Source organism: Hemitrygon akajei, chromosome 3 (genome assembly GCF_048418815.1).
Source record: "Hemitrygon akajei chromosome 3, sHemAka1.3, whole genome shotgun sequence".
NCBI lineage: Eukaryota > Metazoa > Chordata > Chondrichthyes > Myliobatiformes > Dasyatidae > Hemitrygon > Hemitrygon akajei.
The window spans coordinates 187,330,545-187,349,411 of record NC_133126.1 but is presented as its reverse complement, the minus strand read 5'-3'; the positions used below and the strand labels follow the sequence as shown (position 1 = coordinate 187,349,411).

General features: G+C 41.5%; 1 protein-coding gene across 5 annotated transcripts in view; it reads left to right on the top strand.

The window, feature by feature from the left end:
* LOC140725742 (glutamate-rich protein 6-like) overlaps window positions 1-18,867 on the top strand; it is a 76,971-nt gene that overhangs the window by 17,726 nt on the left and 40,378 nt on the right. Inside the window, exons 3-4 of one of the 5 annotated variants that reach the window (XM_073041593.1) lie at window positions 8,792-8,916; window positions 12,484-12,552. The exons of 2 other annotated variants lie outside the window; for them this stretch is intronic. In XM_073041593.1, the coding sequence (XP_072897694.1) occupies window positions 8,792-8,916; window positions 12,484-12,552 (194 nt within the window). The remainder of the gene's footprint in view (window positions 1-8,791; window positions 8,917-12,483; window positions 12,553-18,867) is intronic. 2 more of the 5 variants (XM_073041594.1, XM_073041595.1) reach the window with 2 other exon arrangements.

Genomic DNA, 18,867 nt, shown 5'->3' with positions numbered 1-18,867 from the left:
TGTGCATGGAAATCCCAGGAGATCAGTTTCTGAGATACTCATCTGTCTGGCACCAACAATCACTCCATGGTCAAAGTCATTTAGATCACGTTCCTTCCCCATTCTGATGTTTGGTTGAACAACAACTGAACCTTTTGACCATGTCTGCATACATGTGATCAGAAAATGTAGAATCATTGTGGGTAGAGTCAAGAAAATGCAAGGTAAAAAGAGTCTGGTGGGAGTTATGGACAGGCATCTGAACAGTAGCCACAATGTGGGATACAAATTAAAACCGGGGATAGAAAAGGCAATGTTATGATAGTTAAGGGGGATTTCAATATGCAGGTAGATCGGGAAAATCAGATTGGTGCTGGATCCCAAGAGAGGGAATTTGTAAAATGTCTATCAGATGCTATTTTAGAGCAGATTGTGGTTGAACCCACTAGGAAATGGCAAATCTAGATAGGGTGTTAAGTAATAACCCAGATTTGATTAAGGAACTTAAAGTAAAAGCACCCTCAGGAGGCAGTGATCTTAATATAGAATTCACCCTGCTGTTTGAGAAGTGGAAGCTAAAGTCAGATGTATCAGTATTACAGTAGAGTAAGGGGAATTACAGAAGCATGAGAGAGGAACTGGCCAAAGTTGATTGGATAGGGACACTATCAGGACTGATGGTGGAACAGTAATGGCTGAAGTTTCTGAGAACAATTCAGGAGGTGCAGGATAGATACATCCCGAAGATGAAGGAATATTCTAAAGGGAGGATGAGGCAACCGTGGCTGACAAGGGAAGTCAAAGACAGCATAAAAGCAAAAGAGAGGGGACATAATATAGTAAAATTAGTGGGAAGTTAAAGGATTGGGAAGCTTTAAAAAACCAACAGAAAGCAACTAACAAGCTAAAGGAAAGAAAAGGTGAAATATGAAGGGAAGCTAGCCAATAATATAGAAGAGGATTCATAAAGTTTTTTTCAGATATACTGTATAAAGAATAAAAGAGAGGCAAGAGAATATATTGGACCGCTGTAAAATGACTCTGGGGAGGTAGTAATGGGGGCAAATAAATGTCAGACAAACTTGATAAGTATTTTGTGTCAGTCTTCACTGTGGAAGACAGTAGTAGTTTGCCAGAAATTCGAGAGTGTCAGGGGACAGAATGAGTGTAGTAGCTCTTTCTAAGGCGAAGTTGCTTGGAAAGCTGAAAGGTCTGAATGAGGTAAGTCACCTGGACTAGATGGACTTTATAGAGATAGCTGAAGAGATTGTGGAGGCATTAGTAATGATCTTTCCAGAATCACTAGATTCTGGAATGGTTCTGGAGGACTGGAAAGTTGCATATGTCACTCCACTCTTTATATAACCATATACCAATTACAGCACGGAAACAGGCCATCTCAGCCCTTCTAGTCTATGCCAAATGCTTACTCTCACCTAGTCCCACTGACCCGCACTCAGCCCATAACCATCCATTCCTTTCCTGTCCATATACCTATCCAATTTTACTTTAAATGACAATACCGAACCTGTCTCTACCACTTCTACTGGAAGCTCGTTCCACACAGCTACCACTCTCTGAGTAAAGAAATTCGTCCTCGTGTTACCCTTAAACTTTTGCCCCCAAGTCTCAACTCATGTCCTCTTGTTTGAATCTCCCCTACTCTCAATGGAAAAAGCCTACCATATCAACTCTATCTATCACCCTCATAATTTTAAATACCTCTATCAAGTCCCCCTTCTTTAAGAAGGTAGAGAGGCAGAAGAAAGAAAATTATAGGCCAGTTAGCCTGATTTCAGTGGTTAGGAAGATGTTGGAGTCAATTATTCAGGATGAGGTTTTGGGGTACTTAGAGGCGCTGACAAAATGGGCCAAAGTCAGTATGGTTTCATTAAGGGGAAATCTTGCCTGACAAATCTGTTGGAATACGTACTTTGAGGAAATAACAAGCAGGATAGACAAAGGAGAGTCAGTAGATGTTGTATTCTTGGATTTTCAGAAGGACTTTGACAAGGTGATGCACATGAGGCTGCTTAACAAGAAAGGAGCCCATGGTGTTACAGGAAAGATATAAGCATGTATAGAATCACACACACGAGATCTGTAGATGCTGGAGATCCAAAACAACACACACACAAAATGCTGGAGGAACTCAGCAGGCCAGACAGCATGTATAGAAAAGATAAACAATCGACATTTTGGGCTGCGACCCTTCTTCAGGACTGGAAAGGAAGGGGAGAAGTCAGAGTAAGAATGTGGGGGGAGGGGAGAAGAAGTACAAGGTGGTAGGTGATAGGTGAAACCAGGAGAGGGTAGGGGTGAAGTGAAGAGATGAGAAGTTGATTAGTAAGAGATAAAGGGCTGGAGAAGGGGGGATCTGATAGGAGAGGGTGGAAGACCATGGAAGAAAGGGAATGAGGAGGAGCACCAGAGGGAGGTGATGGGCTGGTAAGGTGGGAGAGGGGAATGGGATTAGGGAATGGTGAAGGAGAGGAGGCAATTACCGGAAGTTCAAGAAATCAAAGTTCATGCCATTATGTTGGGGCTACCCTGACGGAATATTAGGTGTTGCCCATCCAACCAAAGTGTGGCCTCTTCACAGCAGTTTGGAGGCCATGGACAGACATGGGAATGGGAAGTAGAATTGAAATGGCTGGCTACAGGGAGATCCCGCTTTTTTGGCAGACAGAACATTGGTGCTCGGCAAGGGGGCTCCAAATCTATGTCAGGTCTCACCAATACACTGAAAGTCACACCAGGAGCACCAGATACAGCAGATGACCTCAACAGACTCACAGCTGAAGTGTCCCCTTACCTGGAAGGACTGTTTGGGGCTCTAAATTGTATTGAGGGAGGAAGTGTGGGGGCAGATCTGACAGTTGTTCCGCTTGCAAGGATAAGTACCGGGGGAAGATCAGTGGGTAGGGGTGAATGGAGAAGGGAGTCACGTAGGGAGTGATCCCTGTGGAAAGCAGAAAGGGGAGGGGACCCCGTTGGAGATGGCGGAAGTTATGGAGAATTGTGTGCTGAACACGGAGGCTGGTCAGTGAATAGCATGGATAGAATACTGGCTGATTGAAGGCAAAGAGTGGGAATAACAGGAACCTTTTCTGGTTGGCTGCAGTCACTAGAGGTGTTCCTCAGGGCTCAGTGCTGGGACCATTTCTATTCATCTTGTATGTTAATGATTTCAATGACAGGTTTTTTTTAAACAACTCTTTATTGCTTTTACAGAATGAAAAGAAAACACATTAGATCATCATAGGTTTGAAAGTACAACAAAGTTAAAGAAAAGGGAAAAATAAAAAAAATAAGAAATCAAAAGAAAAAAACACACAAAAAAAAGCAAACAGCCCAAAAGTAGTCAATTCAGTTCATTACTTTCGTCATCCTGAATATTGTTCTTCAGGATCTCGTAGAAAATGTCCGAAATATCCAGAAATTTGCTAAGTTTGTTTTTTGTGATGTAGCTTTTCTTTTCTAGAGTAAGAAGTCATTCCTTTCAGCCGTTGTGAAAGTCCACTGGTTATTGGTTTCTTCCATGAATAGGCTATGCAGCGTTTGGCTTCCAAAAAACAAATATTAAGCAGAGACCTTACATTTTTGGAGGTTACAAAATCCTTTGGATAAATGTTCAGAATATATAATTTAGGATCAAGGGGCACCTTTTTACCAATAATCTGACTACGGTAATCAAATCCAGCACCTTCTTCCAGAGCAGATATCTGGAGGCACTCCCACATGCAATGGAACAGAGACCCCTTTTGGTGATTACATTTAATGCATGTGTCTGGAATGTTGGGGTTAAAATGATGCAACCTGACCAGAGTAATGTACTGTCTGGTTATCCATTTGTATTGTAGTAATTTAGAACGAGTGTTCACTGATCGGGTTTGAACTAAGGAACAAGCTTCTGACCACTCTTTTTCTGACAGATTCTCATGCTAATCAGTTTTCCATGCTTGTAGTATGTTATTTGATGACTCCTTGCATTTACTTACAAACAAATTGTATAATACAGACACATGTCCCCTAGCTTTAGATAATTTCAGATAAAAGAGGGAGCTTCAAACTGTAACCTTGCCTGGACATAATAAAACTTCGCAACTGAAGGTATTTAAAAATGTGTTTTGTTGGAATTCCATATGTGGCCTTGAGTTCTTCAAATGACATATGAGGGGTGATTGATAAGTTCGTGGCCTAAGGCAGAAGGAGTCAATTAGAAAACTTAGCACATTTATTTTTCCTACATTTACACACTTAGTCCAGCGGTCGTGGAGCATACAGATCCCTTCTTTGTAGAAGTCGGCATCTTGGACCTCCAGAAGTGGTCCACAGCAGGGGTGATTGATAAGTTCATGGCCTAAAGTGGAAGGAGATGAGGAGAAACCTCAAACTTTCTGCATTTTCACTCAGATTTGAACTGCACGTGCATGTAATGAGAGCTGTATAATTCATCTCCTTCTAGCTTAGGCTACGAACTTATCAATCACCCCTGCTGTGGACCACCTGGAAGTCCAAGACGCTCTCGTTACATGTACGTGCAGTTCAACTCTTTGAGTGATTATGCAGAAAGTTTTGAAGTTAATAACTCATTTCCTTCTACCTTAGGCCACAAACTTATCAATCACCCCTCGTAAATGTATTGCCATTATAAAGATCAGACACCTTAGCCATGCCTTGGATCAACCAAGTTTTAAAACCAGGGTCTGCTCTGCCGGGCCAGAAGCTATCATTACCAAAGATAGGAGCAAACTGGGATAACTGTGATGTCTCTCCCAAATATGCAAGAGCATATTGCCAAGCCATTATTGCATTTTTTAAGAAGGGGTCTTTGACCAGTTTCTTTGACCAGTTTTTTCTTATCTGCTGAATACATATTTAGTTCTAGAGGGATATTGATCGACTGGGATTCCATTGAGACCCAAGTAGGGGAGTGATCCTTAACAAAGTAAAACATTCCTGCTCTAATTTGGGCCGCCCAGAAATACCATATAAGATTTGGTAGCTGTAAACCGCTTCTATCATACGGCAGATATAACAGGGAAAGCTTGAGTCTTGGACGTCTATTATTCCGGATGAAATTAGAAAAAAATTTCTTTAATAAATAAAAGAAAGATGATAGAGGAGAAAGTGGGATAAGTTGGAAAAGGTACAAGAACTTTGGTAAAATTGACATTTTTAGAATGTTTATGCGTCCAGTCAGAGATATGGGCAATTTTGTCCATCTGTTTATAATTTGAATAACTGGGTCTGTGAGAGGGTTATAATGAGTTGGGATAATTTTATCAATAGTAGGAGTAATTTTAACACCCAAATGAGTAAAACCTTGTTCTGACACCATAAACGGAGTTTGAAATGGGGGACTGAGTCTCTCATCTTTATCCATGAATAATATTGCAGATTTGTTACTTATATAACAAATTTTATTTCCAGGTTATTTTATAGCCTGCAAAAGTACCAGAAGTACTTATCAGGTCAATTAAGGCAGGTAATGTTTGTTTCAAGTTGGAGCAAAACAAAATTACGTCATCCACGTACAGGGCTATGTGGTGTTCTGTATCTCCTATCTCCATTTGATTGGTTTGTGGCCTAAGACTTTTGCATAGTACTCTATAAGAGTGGGATGGAAGCTCACCTTGAGCCTCATGGAGCTATGTCTGAACCTGGTGAAGTACCAGATAATGTGGTGTATTTGGACTTCATAAGAAGCCAATGCAAGAAGTTACTAAATACCACATCAGAGCTCAGAGTGCCAAGTGCAAAACTTAGATCCCGATTTGGTTAACAGACCAAAAACAGTAATAAAGGGGTATATTTGAATTGGAAGGTTAGTGGACGGGTACAGAGATTGATGCTTGTATCCAGCTTGTTCGTAATTTGTATCATTGATTTGGATGAAGGGATTAAGTGTAGTGTATCCAAATGTGTTGAAGGTACAAAGCCAAGAGGTAGTGCTGGTCACCAAAAGTTACAGGAACAGCTTCTTCCTTTCTGCTGTCAGACTTCTGAATGGTCCATGGACACTACCTCACTATTCCTTTTTCACACCTTATTTATTTATTTAGCTATCTGTTTATTTATTTATTTATTCATGTATGTATTTATGTTTGTAACTTACAGTAATTTTCCTGTCTTGCATTGTACTGTTGCTGCAAAGCAATATATAGTAGATTTTTCCCAGGGTGAAAATAGCTAATATATGAGGACATAATTTTAAGATGATTGGAGGAAGTATAGGGGAGATGTCAGAGGTAGTTTTTTTTAAATTGAGAGTGGTGGATGTGTGGAACACACGTCTGGGGTGGTGGTACAGGCAGGTATATTAGGGACATTTGAGGGACTTTTAGAGAGGCACATGCCTAATTTTATTTTAAACGTAGGGCTGTGTGGAGAGAAGGATTAGATTGATCTTAGAGTAGGCTAAAAGGTTGGTACAACGTCAAGGGCCAAAGGGCCTGTACTATGCTGTACTGTTCTATGTTCCATGTGTCAGTGATCGTAAACCTGATTCTGATGGGCTTCAGGGAGGTAGAGACGTTAAATGAATTGGCAAATAATGCAGAAAAAACATTGGAGTCGTCCACTCAAAGTGGAAGGTGGAATTTATTCTAAATAGTGAAAAGATCAGAACATCTTTTGTGTCCTTGTACATGAAATATTGAAAATTAATGTGGGTAACAAGTGAACAATTATGAAGACAAACAATTATGATCTATTTTACAAAGAGATTTGAGATACTGTATATTGATCTAATTACTTAGGAATGTGGAGTTCTTGCGTATTGGTTTGTCTTTCTATCTAAGAAAGATGCATTTAAGAAATTGCTAAAACAATAGGGCACTGTGGCAGTGTAGTGGTTAGTGTATTGCTATTACAGTGCCAGTGACTGGGGTTCAGTTCCACCACCGTCTGTGCGGAGTTCATCTGTTCTCCCTGTGACTGTGTGGATTTCCTCTGGGTGTTCCAGGTTCCTCCCACTTTCCAAAGACATACTGGCTAGGATTAGTGAGTTGTGGAACATGCAATATTGACACCGAAAATGTGGTGACTCTTGCAGGCTGCCCTCAGCACATCCCCATCCTCGACGCAAATGATGCATTTCACTCTATGTACATATGACAAAGTTAATCTTTATTCAATATTTATCATCAAAATTACTGAAATCACTCTGCAACCCATGGTGATCCCTTATTCTTAAATGGACCGTCTGTCAGAGGTGCCATTTTCCAGTCAGGACATTAACAGGTTTGCTATTTGGAATGTAGACTAAGTGATCACTTTATCAGGTACTGGAGGCACTTCACGGCCATAGTGGGGTGTGTCAGGAATGGACAGGAGGAGGAGTATAGGAAACTGATACAGGACTTTGTGATATGGTGCAACTCGAACTACCTGCGTCTCAATATCACCAAGACCAAGGAGATGGTGGTGGACTTTAGGAGATCTAGGCCTCATATGGAGCCAGTGATCATTAATGGAGAATGTGTGAAGCAGGTTAAGACCTACAAGTATCTGGGAGTACAGTTAGACGAGAAGCTAGACTGGACTGCCAACACAGATGCCTTGTGCAGGAAGGCACAGAGTCGACTGTACTTCCTAAGAAGGTTGGCGTCATTCAATGTCTGTAGTGAGATGCTGAAGATGTTCTATAGGTCAGTTGTGGAGAGCGCCCTCTTCTTTGTGGTGGCGTGTTGGGGAGGAAGCATTAAGAAGAGGGACGCCTCACGTCTTAATAAGCTGGTAAGGAAGGCGGGCTCTGTCGTGGGCAAAGTACTGGAGAGTTTAACATCGGTAGCTGAGCGAAGGGCGCTGAGTAGGCTACGGTCAATTATGGATAACTCTGAACATCCTCTACATAGCACCATCCAGAGACAGAGAAGCAGTTTCAGCGACAGGTTACTATCGATGCAATGCTCCTCAGACAGGATGAAGAGGTCAATACTCCCCAATGCCATTAGGCTTTACAATTCTACCGCCAGGACTTAAGAACTTTTTAAAAGCTATTATTAATGCTTTCTGAGATAGTGATTTAGATGCATATCATATATTTTACTGAGTTAAGTATTGTATGTAATTAGTTTTGCTACAACAAGTGTATGGGACATTGGAAAAAAAGTTGAATTTCCCCATGGGGATGAATAAAGTATCTATCTATCTATCTATCTATCTATCTATCTAATAAAGAGGGTACTAAGTGTAAGTCCTGATGAAGGGTTTCGGCCCAAAATGTCATCGCTACCTCCTCCCATAGATGCTGTCTGGCCTGCTGAGTTCTGCCAGCATTTTGTGTTTTTATTTATTTCCAGCATCTGCAGATTCACTTGTGTTTACTAAGTGTAAGTTGTGTCTTTTATCTTTTTTTTCCCCCCAGAACTTCCCAGTTTGTTAATAGACTATTGTTTGCCATGTTCGGGTGCTTAGGGACTGTGCGGCCCAATTGACAGAGGTTCAAACAGACATCTTCATCATCTCAATGGAGCAGTCCACCAGGCAGCAAGGTCATCACGGTGCCCAAGACCTCATCTGCAAGTTTTTATGCACTATGTTGCTGTCACATGATTGGCTGATTAGATTTTTGCATTAATGAGCAGGTGTACCTAATAAAATGACCACTGAGTGTATTTGACATAGAATGAGACCATTCAACCCATCAAATCTATGCTAACTGTCAGAACAATCCCATTTCCCATAAGCTTTAAAACTTAAAGAGGCAGAAGTTAAAGGTCTGTAAATTCCACTTAATAAGAACAATTTGCTCTTTAAATTATTTTGCACTGTCTGTATGTAACGTAACATTTTCATCAACTAGCACCAGTGAAGTCAGCTTGCCTGTGCTGGATTCTCCTGCTGAAAGCTTTGCTACTCCTGAACGCCCACTAACGTCAGTTTTGACTCAGACAGATCCCAGCTGGCTTCTCAGTCACAGAAAAATCGGTAAGATGTTGTACCATGGTTAGAAGAGAAACTGGAAAATATTGGAAAAAAATGAAAGTGTCACTGACTTGAAATGGCAGAACTTCTGTTGGTGTAAATTGTTATTTCTTTGTAATTTGTTGTAGTTTATTTTTTCCTATGGTTGATGATAATTTTTATATAATCACCTGTAAACGGCGTAGAAAAGTTACTTTGAATTTACTATTAATTATAGCAAAGCTGATTTTGTATTTTTTCGAAGCTTCTCAGTTTTTCTGCAGCAGGTCTCTCACAACTTGAATCTGAGTTAATTATCACTGGAATGTTAGCTCCAGTCCGAATGTGAGACAACCACAACTTCTGTTTTCTTTGTCTTCTTTTCTTTATTTGTTCTTTGCTCTTGTAACACTTAAAACAGTTGTAACCACCAAGTTTTAGGCCTCATCCTTGACTTCCAAAGAACCTCAGGACCAGTAGCACCAGGTCTAACACGTGCGGCCTGAACTGCTGGGTATTTCGAGCATTTGCTGCCTTTTAAGTGGAGATCCAAGAGCCTGCAGATGCTGGAAACCTCGGCATCTGTGGGGGGGGAAGTACTTGTCAATGTTTCAAAATTCAGCAATTCCTCTTCCGCCGCAGGTGTTGCTTGACCTGTTTAATTCCTCCAGCAGTGTGTGTGTGTGTGTGTGTGTGTGTTGCTGCTTAAGTGTTCTCGATATTTATTGCTTATTAATTTATAATTATTATTTCTTTCTTTTTGTATTTGCACAGTTTGTTGTCTTTTGCACTCTGGTTGAACACTCAAGTCAGTGCGGTCTTCCATTGATTATGGATTTATTGAGTATGCCCACAAGAAAATGAATCTCGGGGTTGTATATGGTGACATATATGTACTTGGATAATAAATTCACTTTGAACATTGAACCTTGCCTTAGGCCCCAGAACCATTCACCAATCTACACTCAGTGGCTGCTTTATTGGGTATATCTACTACCTGATAAAGTGACATCTGAGTGCATGTTCAGCACATGGTTGTTTGAGTTACTGTCGCCTTCCTGTCAGCTTGAACCAGCCTGGCCATTCTCCTCCGACCTCTCTCATTGACCAGCCATTTTTGCCTGCAGTACTGTCACTCACTGGATGTTTTTTGCTTTTCGCACCATTCTCCATAAACTCTAGGGACTGTTGTATATGAAAACCACAGGAGATCAGCATTTTCTGAGATACTCAAACCACCCCATCTGACACCAACAACCATTCCACAGTCAAAGTCACTTAGATTCCATTTGTTCCCTATTCTGATATTTGGTCTGAACAACAACTGATCCTCCTGACCCTGTCCGCATGCTTTTATGCTTTGAGCTGCTGCCACATGATTGGCTGATTAGATATTTTGTTAATGAGCAGATGTACCCAATAAAATGACCACTAAGTGTAGAGGAGGTGTAGAAATGGTTCAGTGAACTGGTGGTTAGGGTGGTTACTTTGCCACATGTGGAGAGATTGACTAGATTACTCCAGTATCCACTAGGGTTTGTTAGAATGAGAGAAGATCTCACTGAAGCTTACAACGCTTGACTCAGAAACCTAGAGAAAAGGTTCATAGTCTTTGGATAACAGGTAGCCTATTTAAGACTGAGATAAGACCCCTCATCTCTTCTTACCTGCCTTTCACCTCCATTTGATTCCCCTCGTCCTTCCCTTTCTCCTATGGTCCACTCTCCTCTCCTATCAGATTCCTTCCTCTCCAGCCCTTTATCTATCCCACCCACCTGGCTTCATTTACCACCTTCCAGTTGTCATCCTTCTAACCCCCCCCCCCCCCGTCTTTTTATGTTAGTGTCTTCCCCCTTGCTTTCAATCCTGAAGAAGGGTCTGGTCCCAAAACATTGACTATTAATTCATTTCTATAGATGCTACCTGACTTGCTGAGTTCCTCCAGCATTTTGTGTGTGTTGCTTGAGATTAGGAGATATCTCCTCACTCAGAGAGTAGTATTCTCCATTCCTGCAAGGCTGCAGAAGCTCATTTGTTAAATTCATTCAACACAGACCAATAGAAATCTGGATGTTCAGGGAATCAAGGGTTTACAAGAATGAGGGGAGTTCTCATTGAAACCTATCGAATATCGAAAGGCCTCAATAGAGCGGATGTGAAGAGGATATTTCCTACAGTGGGGGAGTCTAGGACCAGAAAGCACAGGATATCCCTTTAGAACAGAAATGAGGGAGAATTTCTTTAGCCAGAGGATGGTGAATCTGTGGAAGTCATTGCTGCAGACGACCAAGTCACTGGGTACATTTATGGCAAAGGTTGATAGGTTCTTTCTCAGTAAGGGCATCATAGGTTACGGGGAAAAGGCTGGTGAATGGAGTTGAGAGGGAAAATAATTCAGCCAAGATGGAATGGTGGAGTAGATTCAATGGGCCAAATGGCCTCATTTATCTCTTATGTCTTATGGTCTTATAGACCTACTTCCACTGCTATTTATTTCTAGTCCCAATTGAGTGACCTAATCAAATACCTTCCTGCTATAAAAATTTATTTTACCATATTAGTGCCTCTTCTTTTTGCATTTGTTGTTTTATAGTGGCAGTACAGTGCAATACATAAAAAAAAGTACTATAAACTACCAAAAGGTGTGTGTGTGTGTGTGTGTGTATATATGTTTGCTGAAAGCAGATCCTGCCACTCTGAGGATTTGTAGCTGATAGGTTACCAACTGCATTTTAGGAAATACTTGATGACATGATCATTACTAGGCAATTTTCTGCCATATTTCTGAAAAGAATTGATTTTTATGTTCCAAGAAATGGTTTGTTCTATTACAGTAGTCAGTTTTATTACAATGTGTTTTCCTGTGTTTGATCCTATAATTGCTTTTTGTTTCTCAAAATTACAGTAGAAATAAAATAAAGAAAGATCACACACAAAAATGCTAAAAGAACTCAGTAAGTCAGGCAGCATCTATGGAGGGGAATCAATAGTCAATGTGACAGGCCGAGACCATTCATCAGGCCTAGAAAGGAAGGGGCCCGAAACCAGAATAAAGAGCTGGAGGGAGGGTAAATAGTACAAATTAGCAGGTGACAGGGAAGATGGATGGGTGGGGGAGTGGGGACGCAGTGAGAGGCTGAAAGGTGATAGGTAGAAGAAGTTAAGGACTGAAGAAGAAAGAATCTGAGGAGAGAGGACAGTGAACTATGAGAGAAAGGGAAGGAGGAGGGAGACAAGAGTAAGTTGATGGGCAGGTGAGGAGAAGAAAAGGGGAGAGTGAGTAACCAGAATGAGGATTAGGAAAAAAAAAAGGAAGGGGTAAGAAATTATGAGAAGTTAGAGACAACGATGTCCATGTCATCAGGTGAGAGGCTACCCAGACAGAATATGAGATATTGCTCTTTCAATCTGAGCTTGGCCTTATCTTGGCAGTAGAGGAGGCCATGAACAGACATGTCAGATTTGGAATGGGAATGGGAAGTCAAATTGAAATGGGTATAATGGGATAGGAGTATAATGGTTTCTACTAAATCTGTTTCCAAACCATTTAGTTACTTGACATATTGTTCTTTTTTATAATTACTGCTCAAGTCGAACAGAGGGATGCATATAAAGCAAGAGATGGACAAGAAACTACATTTGGTGACTCCGAAGCCTCAGGTATTTCTGTTCATGTGAATTCATGTCTGGATAGTGATAAGAGAGATGTGATTCAACTTTTCTTATCACTACTCCCCAGCATCCAACACCATCAACACACTGTTTGTAAATGTGCAATCCCTTGTGCTTGGATTGACTGCAAAGTTTATATGTAAACAAGGAATCATATGCTACACCAAAATCCATGGCCAGCTACATAAGAGAGGCACAAGAGATTGCAGATGCTGGAATCTGGAGCAACAGTCTACTGGGCCCACCAGCACCTGTTGGAGGAAAGGAACTGTTAACGTTTCGGGTCAAAACCCTGCATCAGGACAATTCCTTTTTCCCACAGGTGCTACTTGACCTGCTGAGCTCCCCCAGCAGATTGTTGCTGAGTCTGATTGGTGTATTACCTGGAAACTCTCCTACTTGTAAGTTAAAAATGTTGGCTTCAAAAACCACTCCAGATGCTTGGACATAAAAGTCAAAGTTAACACTCTAGCCCTGCATTGATTTTGAACTTTTTTTTTGCATTTTTGGGGTGCTATCTTTCTAATGCTCTCCCATTTGGCAATAAAAAAATCCCACAGCACTTTACAGAGGAAAAATCAGGGAGTTATCTCAGAGTTTCATTGTACATTTGTCCCATTACCAATACATAAAAGCAGGTGATTTGATCATTACGATATTCCGTTTTCTGGAAGCTTGTTCTCTGCAAATTGGCTGCTCCATTTCCCATAAAGAGTGTCTATACTCTAGGAGTGCTTCATTGGATAGGAAGCTCTTGAGATCATGGAAGCTACTCTACATAGGTCTGCCCTTATTGCAATAAGACAAAAATAAAAATGTCACAAATCCTCTGATGTGAAAGATCTTGAGATAACATTTTTAGACCATAAGACATAGGAGCAGAATTAAGCCATCTGTTCTATCGAGTCTGCTCCACAATTCAATCATGGTCTCTCCTCCTCAACCCCATTTCCCGGCCTTCTCCCTATAACTTTCAATGCCGTGTCCAATCAATAACCTATCAATCTTTGCCTTAAATACACCCAATGACCTGGCCTCCACAGCTACATATGACGATAAAACCCACAAATTCACCATCCTTTGGCTAAAGAAATTTCTCCACATCTGTTTTGAAAGGGCACTGCTCTATCCTGAGGCTGTACCCTTGTGTCCTAGACTCTCCCACCATGGGAAACATCCTTTCCACATCTACTCTGTCTAGGCTGTTCAACACTTGAAAGGTTTCAATGAGATCCCCATCCTTCTGAATTTTTATGACATATCTGTAATTTCAGTTCCTTTTCTTGTTTTAGCTCAACTTACCAAATTCACCTCAGAACCATTAAAGTTAAGACCATAAGATATAGGAACAGAATTAGGCCATTTGGCCCATCAAGTCTGCTCCACCATTTCATCATTGCTGATCAAATTTTCCTCTCAGCCCCAATCTCCTGCCTTCCACCACACCTCCCCCGCCCCCCCCCCCCCACCCCCGGTATCCCTTCATGTCCTGACTAATTAGGAATCTATCAACCTTTGCCTGAAATATACGTAAAGAGTTGGTCTCACAGCCTGTAGCAAAGAAATCTGCAGGTTCACCTCTCCTTGGCTAAAGAAATTGCTCCTCATCTCCATTCTAAAAGGACACTCCTTTATTCTGAGGCTGTGTCCTTTGGTCTTCGACTCTCCCATCATGGGAAACATCCTCTCCACATCCATTTTATCAAGGCCTTTTGCCATTCAATAGGATTCAATGAGGTCACCCTTTATTCTTCTGAATTCTAGTGAATACAGGCCCAGAGCCATCAAACGCTCTTCATATGACAAGCTATTCAATTCTGGAATCATTTTCATGAACCTCCTTTGAACCCTGTCCAGTTTCAGCACATCCTTTCTAAGATAAGGGGCCCAAAACTGCTCACAATACTTCAAGTGAGGCCTCACCAGTGCTTAATAAAGTCTCAACGTTTGAGATACCACAAGATCACAAATCTGGACTGCATCTTGTTTCGCCACTACATTAGATGATTGATTGTTCATGTACCTTCCTAGCCTCCCCACTGCAATGATCTCTAACTGAGCCTTAAAATCATGGAGTTTACATTGCAAAGCACAAAAACAAGGGTCATTCTGCCTAGTTAAGCCATGTTCCTGTTTAAATCTACATGAACCTCTACTTCCTTAGAATTTTGCGCAGGTTCAGCATGTCATCTTAAGAGCTTGACAAACTTCTATAGATGTACGGTGGAGAGTATACTGACTGGTTGCATTGTGGCCTGGTATGAAAACTCCAGTGGTACAAGAAGTAGTGGATACAGACGAGTCCCTCTCAGGAAAAGCTCTCCCCACCACTGAGCACATCAAGGAGCACTGCCTCTAGAAAGCAGCATCCATCATCAAGAACCCCAATCACCCAGTCCATGGCCTCTTTTTTGCTTCTACCTTCCCGCAGGAGATACAGGAGACCTAAATCCCATTCAACCACATTCAGGAATAACTGTTACACTTTAACTATCAGGCTCCTGAACCAGCATGGCTAACTTCACTCACTTCAACACTGAAATGATTCCACAACCAATGGGCTCACTTTCAAGGACTTTGCAACTCGTTCTCAGTCTTGTTTAGTTGTTTATTATTTGTTCTTCTTTGTGTTTGCACAGTTTGTCTTTTGTACATTGTTTGCTTGGCAGTCTCTGTGTGCAGTTTCTCATTGATTCTATTGTATTTCTTTGTTTCCTGAATGCCTGCAAAAAAATGAGTCTCATATATGGTGACATATGCAGGACTGTGCAAAAGTCTTAGGCATATATATAGCTAGGGTGTTTAAGACTTTTGCACAGTACTGTCTTTGTCAACGTGAAGCAGAGAGCGAGTTTGTAAATCTGGTGGGAGCAAAGGATATTAGGAATGGTGAGGGTGGAGTGCCATGGGAGGGGTGTGGGACGGGTGGCAGAGGGGTGCCAGGGATGGGTGGAGGTGGGATGTGGTGAGGGTCCAGACACACCCAGCCCTGAGACACGAGGCAAGGCCATTTGATTCCAAACGATTGGTTTATTGATCATTACAGAATGTCTCTCTGGTGCTTTCCGCTCCCTCCCCTCTCCCTTCCCCCAACCATGATTCCCCTCTCCCTTTCTCTTTTCACAACTGTGATTCCCCTCTCCCTGCCTCCCTTCCCACTCTCAGTCCACAAGGAGGCCCATATCAGAATCAGGTTTATCATCACTCACATATGTCATGAAATTTGATTTTTTTTGTGACAGCAGTACAGTGCCACAGTACATAAAATTACTACAGTACTATGCAAAGTCATAGATACCCTAGCTCTAACACAGTAATACATATTTCCATTATAAATGTACTTCAAACTTTGAACCTAGAGTCTCTTCCCACCTTCCTTATCACCCCGTCAGCATATACATCCTTCCCTTTCACCCTCTCATCTTTCTCTACCTCATTTCCCCATTTTATGTTTCCTGACCTCTCCATCTGCTAACTTCCAAATTTCCCCACTTTATAAATTTCTTTTAACTATACAGTTTTGGTTTCCCGACAAGTAAATGCATTTTCTGGACATTTCCCGTACTGAGATGTTATCAGTGGTCTCTGTTCCATCTCCACTCACCACTTTAAGTCTATTCAGTTTATTCTGAATACTGACTTAATTCATGTAGGGCATTTCGCCAACATCCCCCCCCCCCCCACCGCCCACGTGGTACATTTTTGTGAGATAAATAATGAGTGTGATGCACAGTTTTTATTTATTTACCTTTCACACTGTTACATCTTCAGCCCCTTGTTTCCACCTCCACTTCAATACATAAACATCGGAATTACTTCAGCCTGAGAGTGGTAAATCTGGAATTTGTACCACAGGTGGTTGTGCCATTGACTGTATTTAAGGGGGAGGTTGATAGGTTCTTGATAAGTTGGGTATTTACGGTTGCAGGCAAAGCAGAGGTGGTTCAGAGGGAAATAGATTAGCCATGATCAAATGACAGATTAGAATTGATGGGCTGAATGGTCAAATTCTGCTTCAACATTATGGTCTATAAACCTGTAACCTTCCTAATGCAACCTGAGGGTAATTTTCTCTTCAGTGTGATTTTCCACTACAAAGTTATGTTTGCTGGCCATATCCAACTTCATGAAGTGATGACAGCAACTAACACTGTAACAGAATAATGTGAACAGTCTTTGTGACTATCGCCCAGTAGCACTCATATCGACAGTGATGAAATGCTTTGAGAGGTTGGTTATGACTAGACTGAACTCCTGTCTCAGCAAGGAACTGGACCCATTGCAATTTGCCTATCGTCACAATAGGTCAACGGCAGACACAATCTCCATGGCTCTCCACCTAGACAACACAAGCACCTACGTCAGGATGCTGTTCATCGACTATATCGCAGCATCTAATACCATAATTCCCACAATCCTAATTGAGAAGTTGCAGAACCTGGGCCTCTGTATCTCCCTCTGTAATTGGATCCTCGTCTTCCTAACCGGAAGACCACAATCTGTACAGATTGGTTATAACATATCCTCCTCACTGACAATCAACACTGGTGCACCTCAGGGGACTGCAGGAAGGGTAAGACGAAGGAACACATACCAATCCTCATAGAGGGATCAGAAGTAGAGAGAGTGAGCAGCTTCAAGTTCCTGGGTGTCAAGATCTCTGAGGATCTAACCTGGTCCCAGCATAATGATGTAGTCATAAAGAAGGCAAGACAGCGGCTATACTTTATTAGGAGTTTGAAGTGATTTGGCATGTCAACAAAAACACTCAAAAACTTCTATAGTTGCACTATGGAGAGCATTCTGACAGGTTGCATCACAGTCTGGTATGGGGGACTATTACACAGGACCGAAAGAAGCTGCAGAAGATTGTAAATCTGGTCAACTCCACCTTGGGTACTAGCCTACAAAGTATCCAGGACATCTTTAGTAAGCGGTGTCTCAGAAAGGCAGCGTCCATTATTAAGGACCTCCAGCACCCAGGGCATGCTCTTTTCTCACTGTTACCATCAGGTAGGAGATACAGAAGCCTGAAGGCACACACTCAGTGATTCAGGAACAGCTTCTTCCCCTCTGCCATCTGATTCCTAAATGGACTTTGAAGCTTTGGACACTACCTCACTTTTTTAATATACAGTATTTCTGCTTTTGCACATTTTTTAAATAACCTATTCAATATACATAATTGATTTACTTGTTTATTATGTTTTATTTTTTTTCTCTCCCTCTCTGCTAGATTATGTATTGCATTGAACTGCTGCTGCTAAATTAACAAATTTCATGTCATATGCAGGTGATAATAAACCTGATTCTGATTCTAATTACGCGCGGGAGGGAGGGGAGCTGGGGGGGGGGACTTTGGGGTTGTAATGTTTAACTGTCATTCATTCTTTGGGGGCACTTCTCTGTTTTCATGGATGGTTGCAAAGAAAAGGCATTTCAGGATGTATATTGTATACATTTCTCTGACATTAAATGTACCTTTAAAATCTTTGAGATTCACCAACTTAGCTAAAGCAACTTCCTCAAGTGCTAGTCAAATGTACCCACATGTGCTTGACTAACCTCCTGGAATTTTTTGAGGATGTAACTATGAAAATGGACAAGGGAGAGCCAGTGGATGTAGTGTACCTGGACTTTCAGAAAGCCTTTGATAAAGCCTTTGATAAGGTCCCACATAGGAGATTAGTGGGCAAAATTAGAGCACATGGTATTGGGGGTAGGTTACTGACATGGATAGAAAATTGGTTGGCATACAGGAAACAAAGAGTAGGGATTACCGGGTCTTTTTCAGAATGGCAGGCAGTGACTAGTGGGGTACCGCAAGGCTTGGTGGTAGGACCACAGCTATTTACAATATACATTAATGATTTAGATGAAGGGATTAATAGTAACATTAGCAAATTTGCAGATGACACAAAGGCAGTGTGAAATATGAAGAGGATGTTAGGAAAATGCAGGGTGACTCGGACAGGTTAGGTGAGTGGGCAGATGCAGTTTAATGTGGATAAATGTGAGGTTATCCACTTTGGTGGCAAGAACAGGAAGGCAGATTACTATCTGAATGGTGTCAAGTTAGGAAAAGGGGAAGTACTACGAGATCTAGGTGTCTTTGTTCATCAGTCACTGAAAGTAAGCATGCAGGTACAGCAGGCAGTAAAGAAAGCTAATGGCATGTTGGCCTTTATAACAAGTGGAGTTGAGTATAGGAGCAAAGAGGTCCTTCTGCAGTTGTACAGGGCCCTGGTGAGACCACACCTGGAGTTTTGTGTTCCGTTTTCATCTCCAAATTTGAGGAAGGAC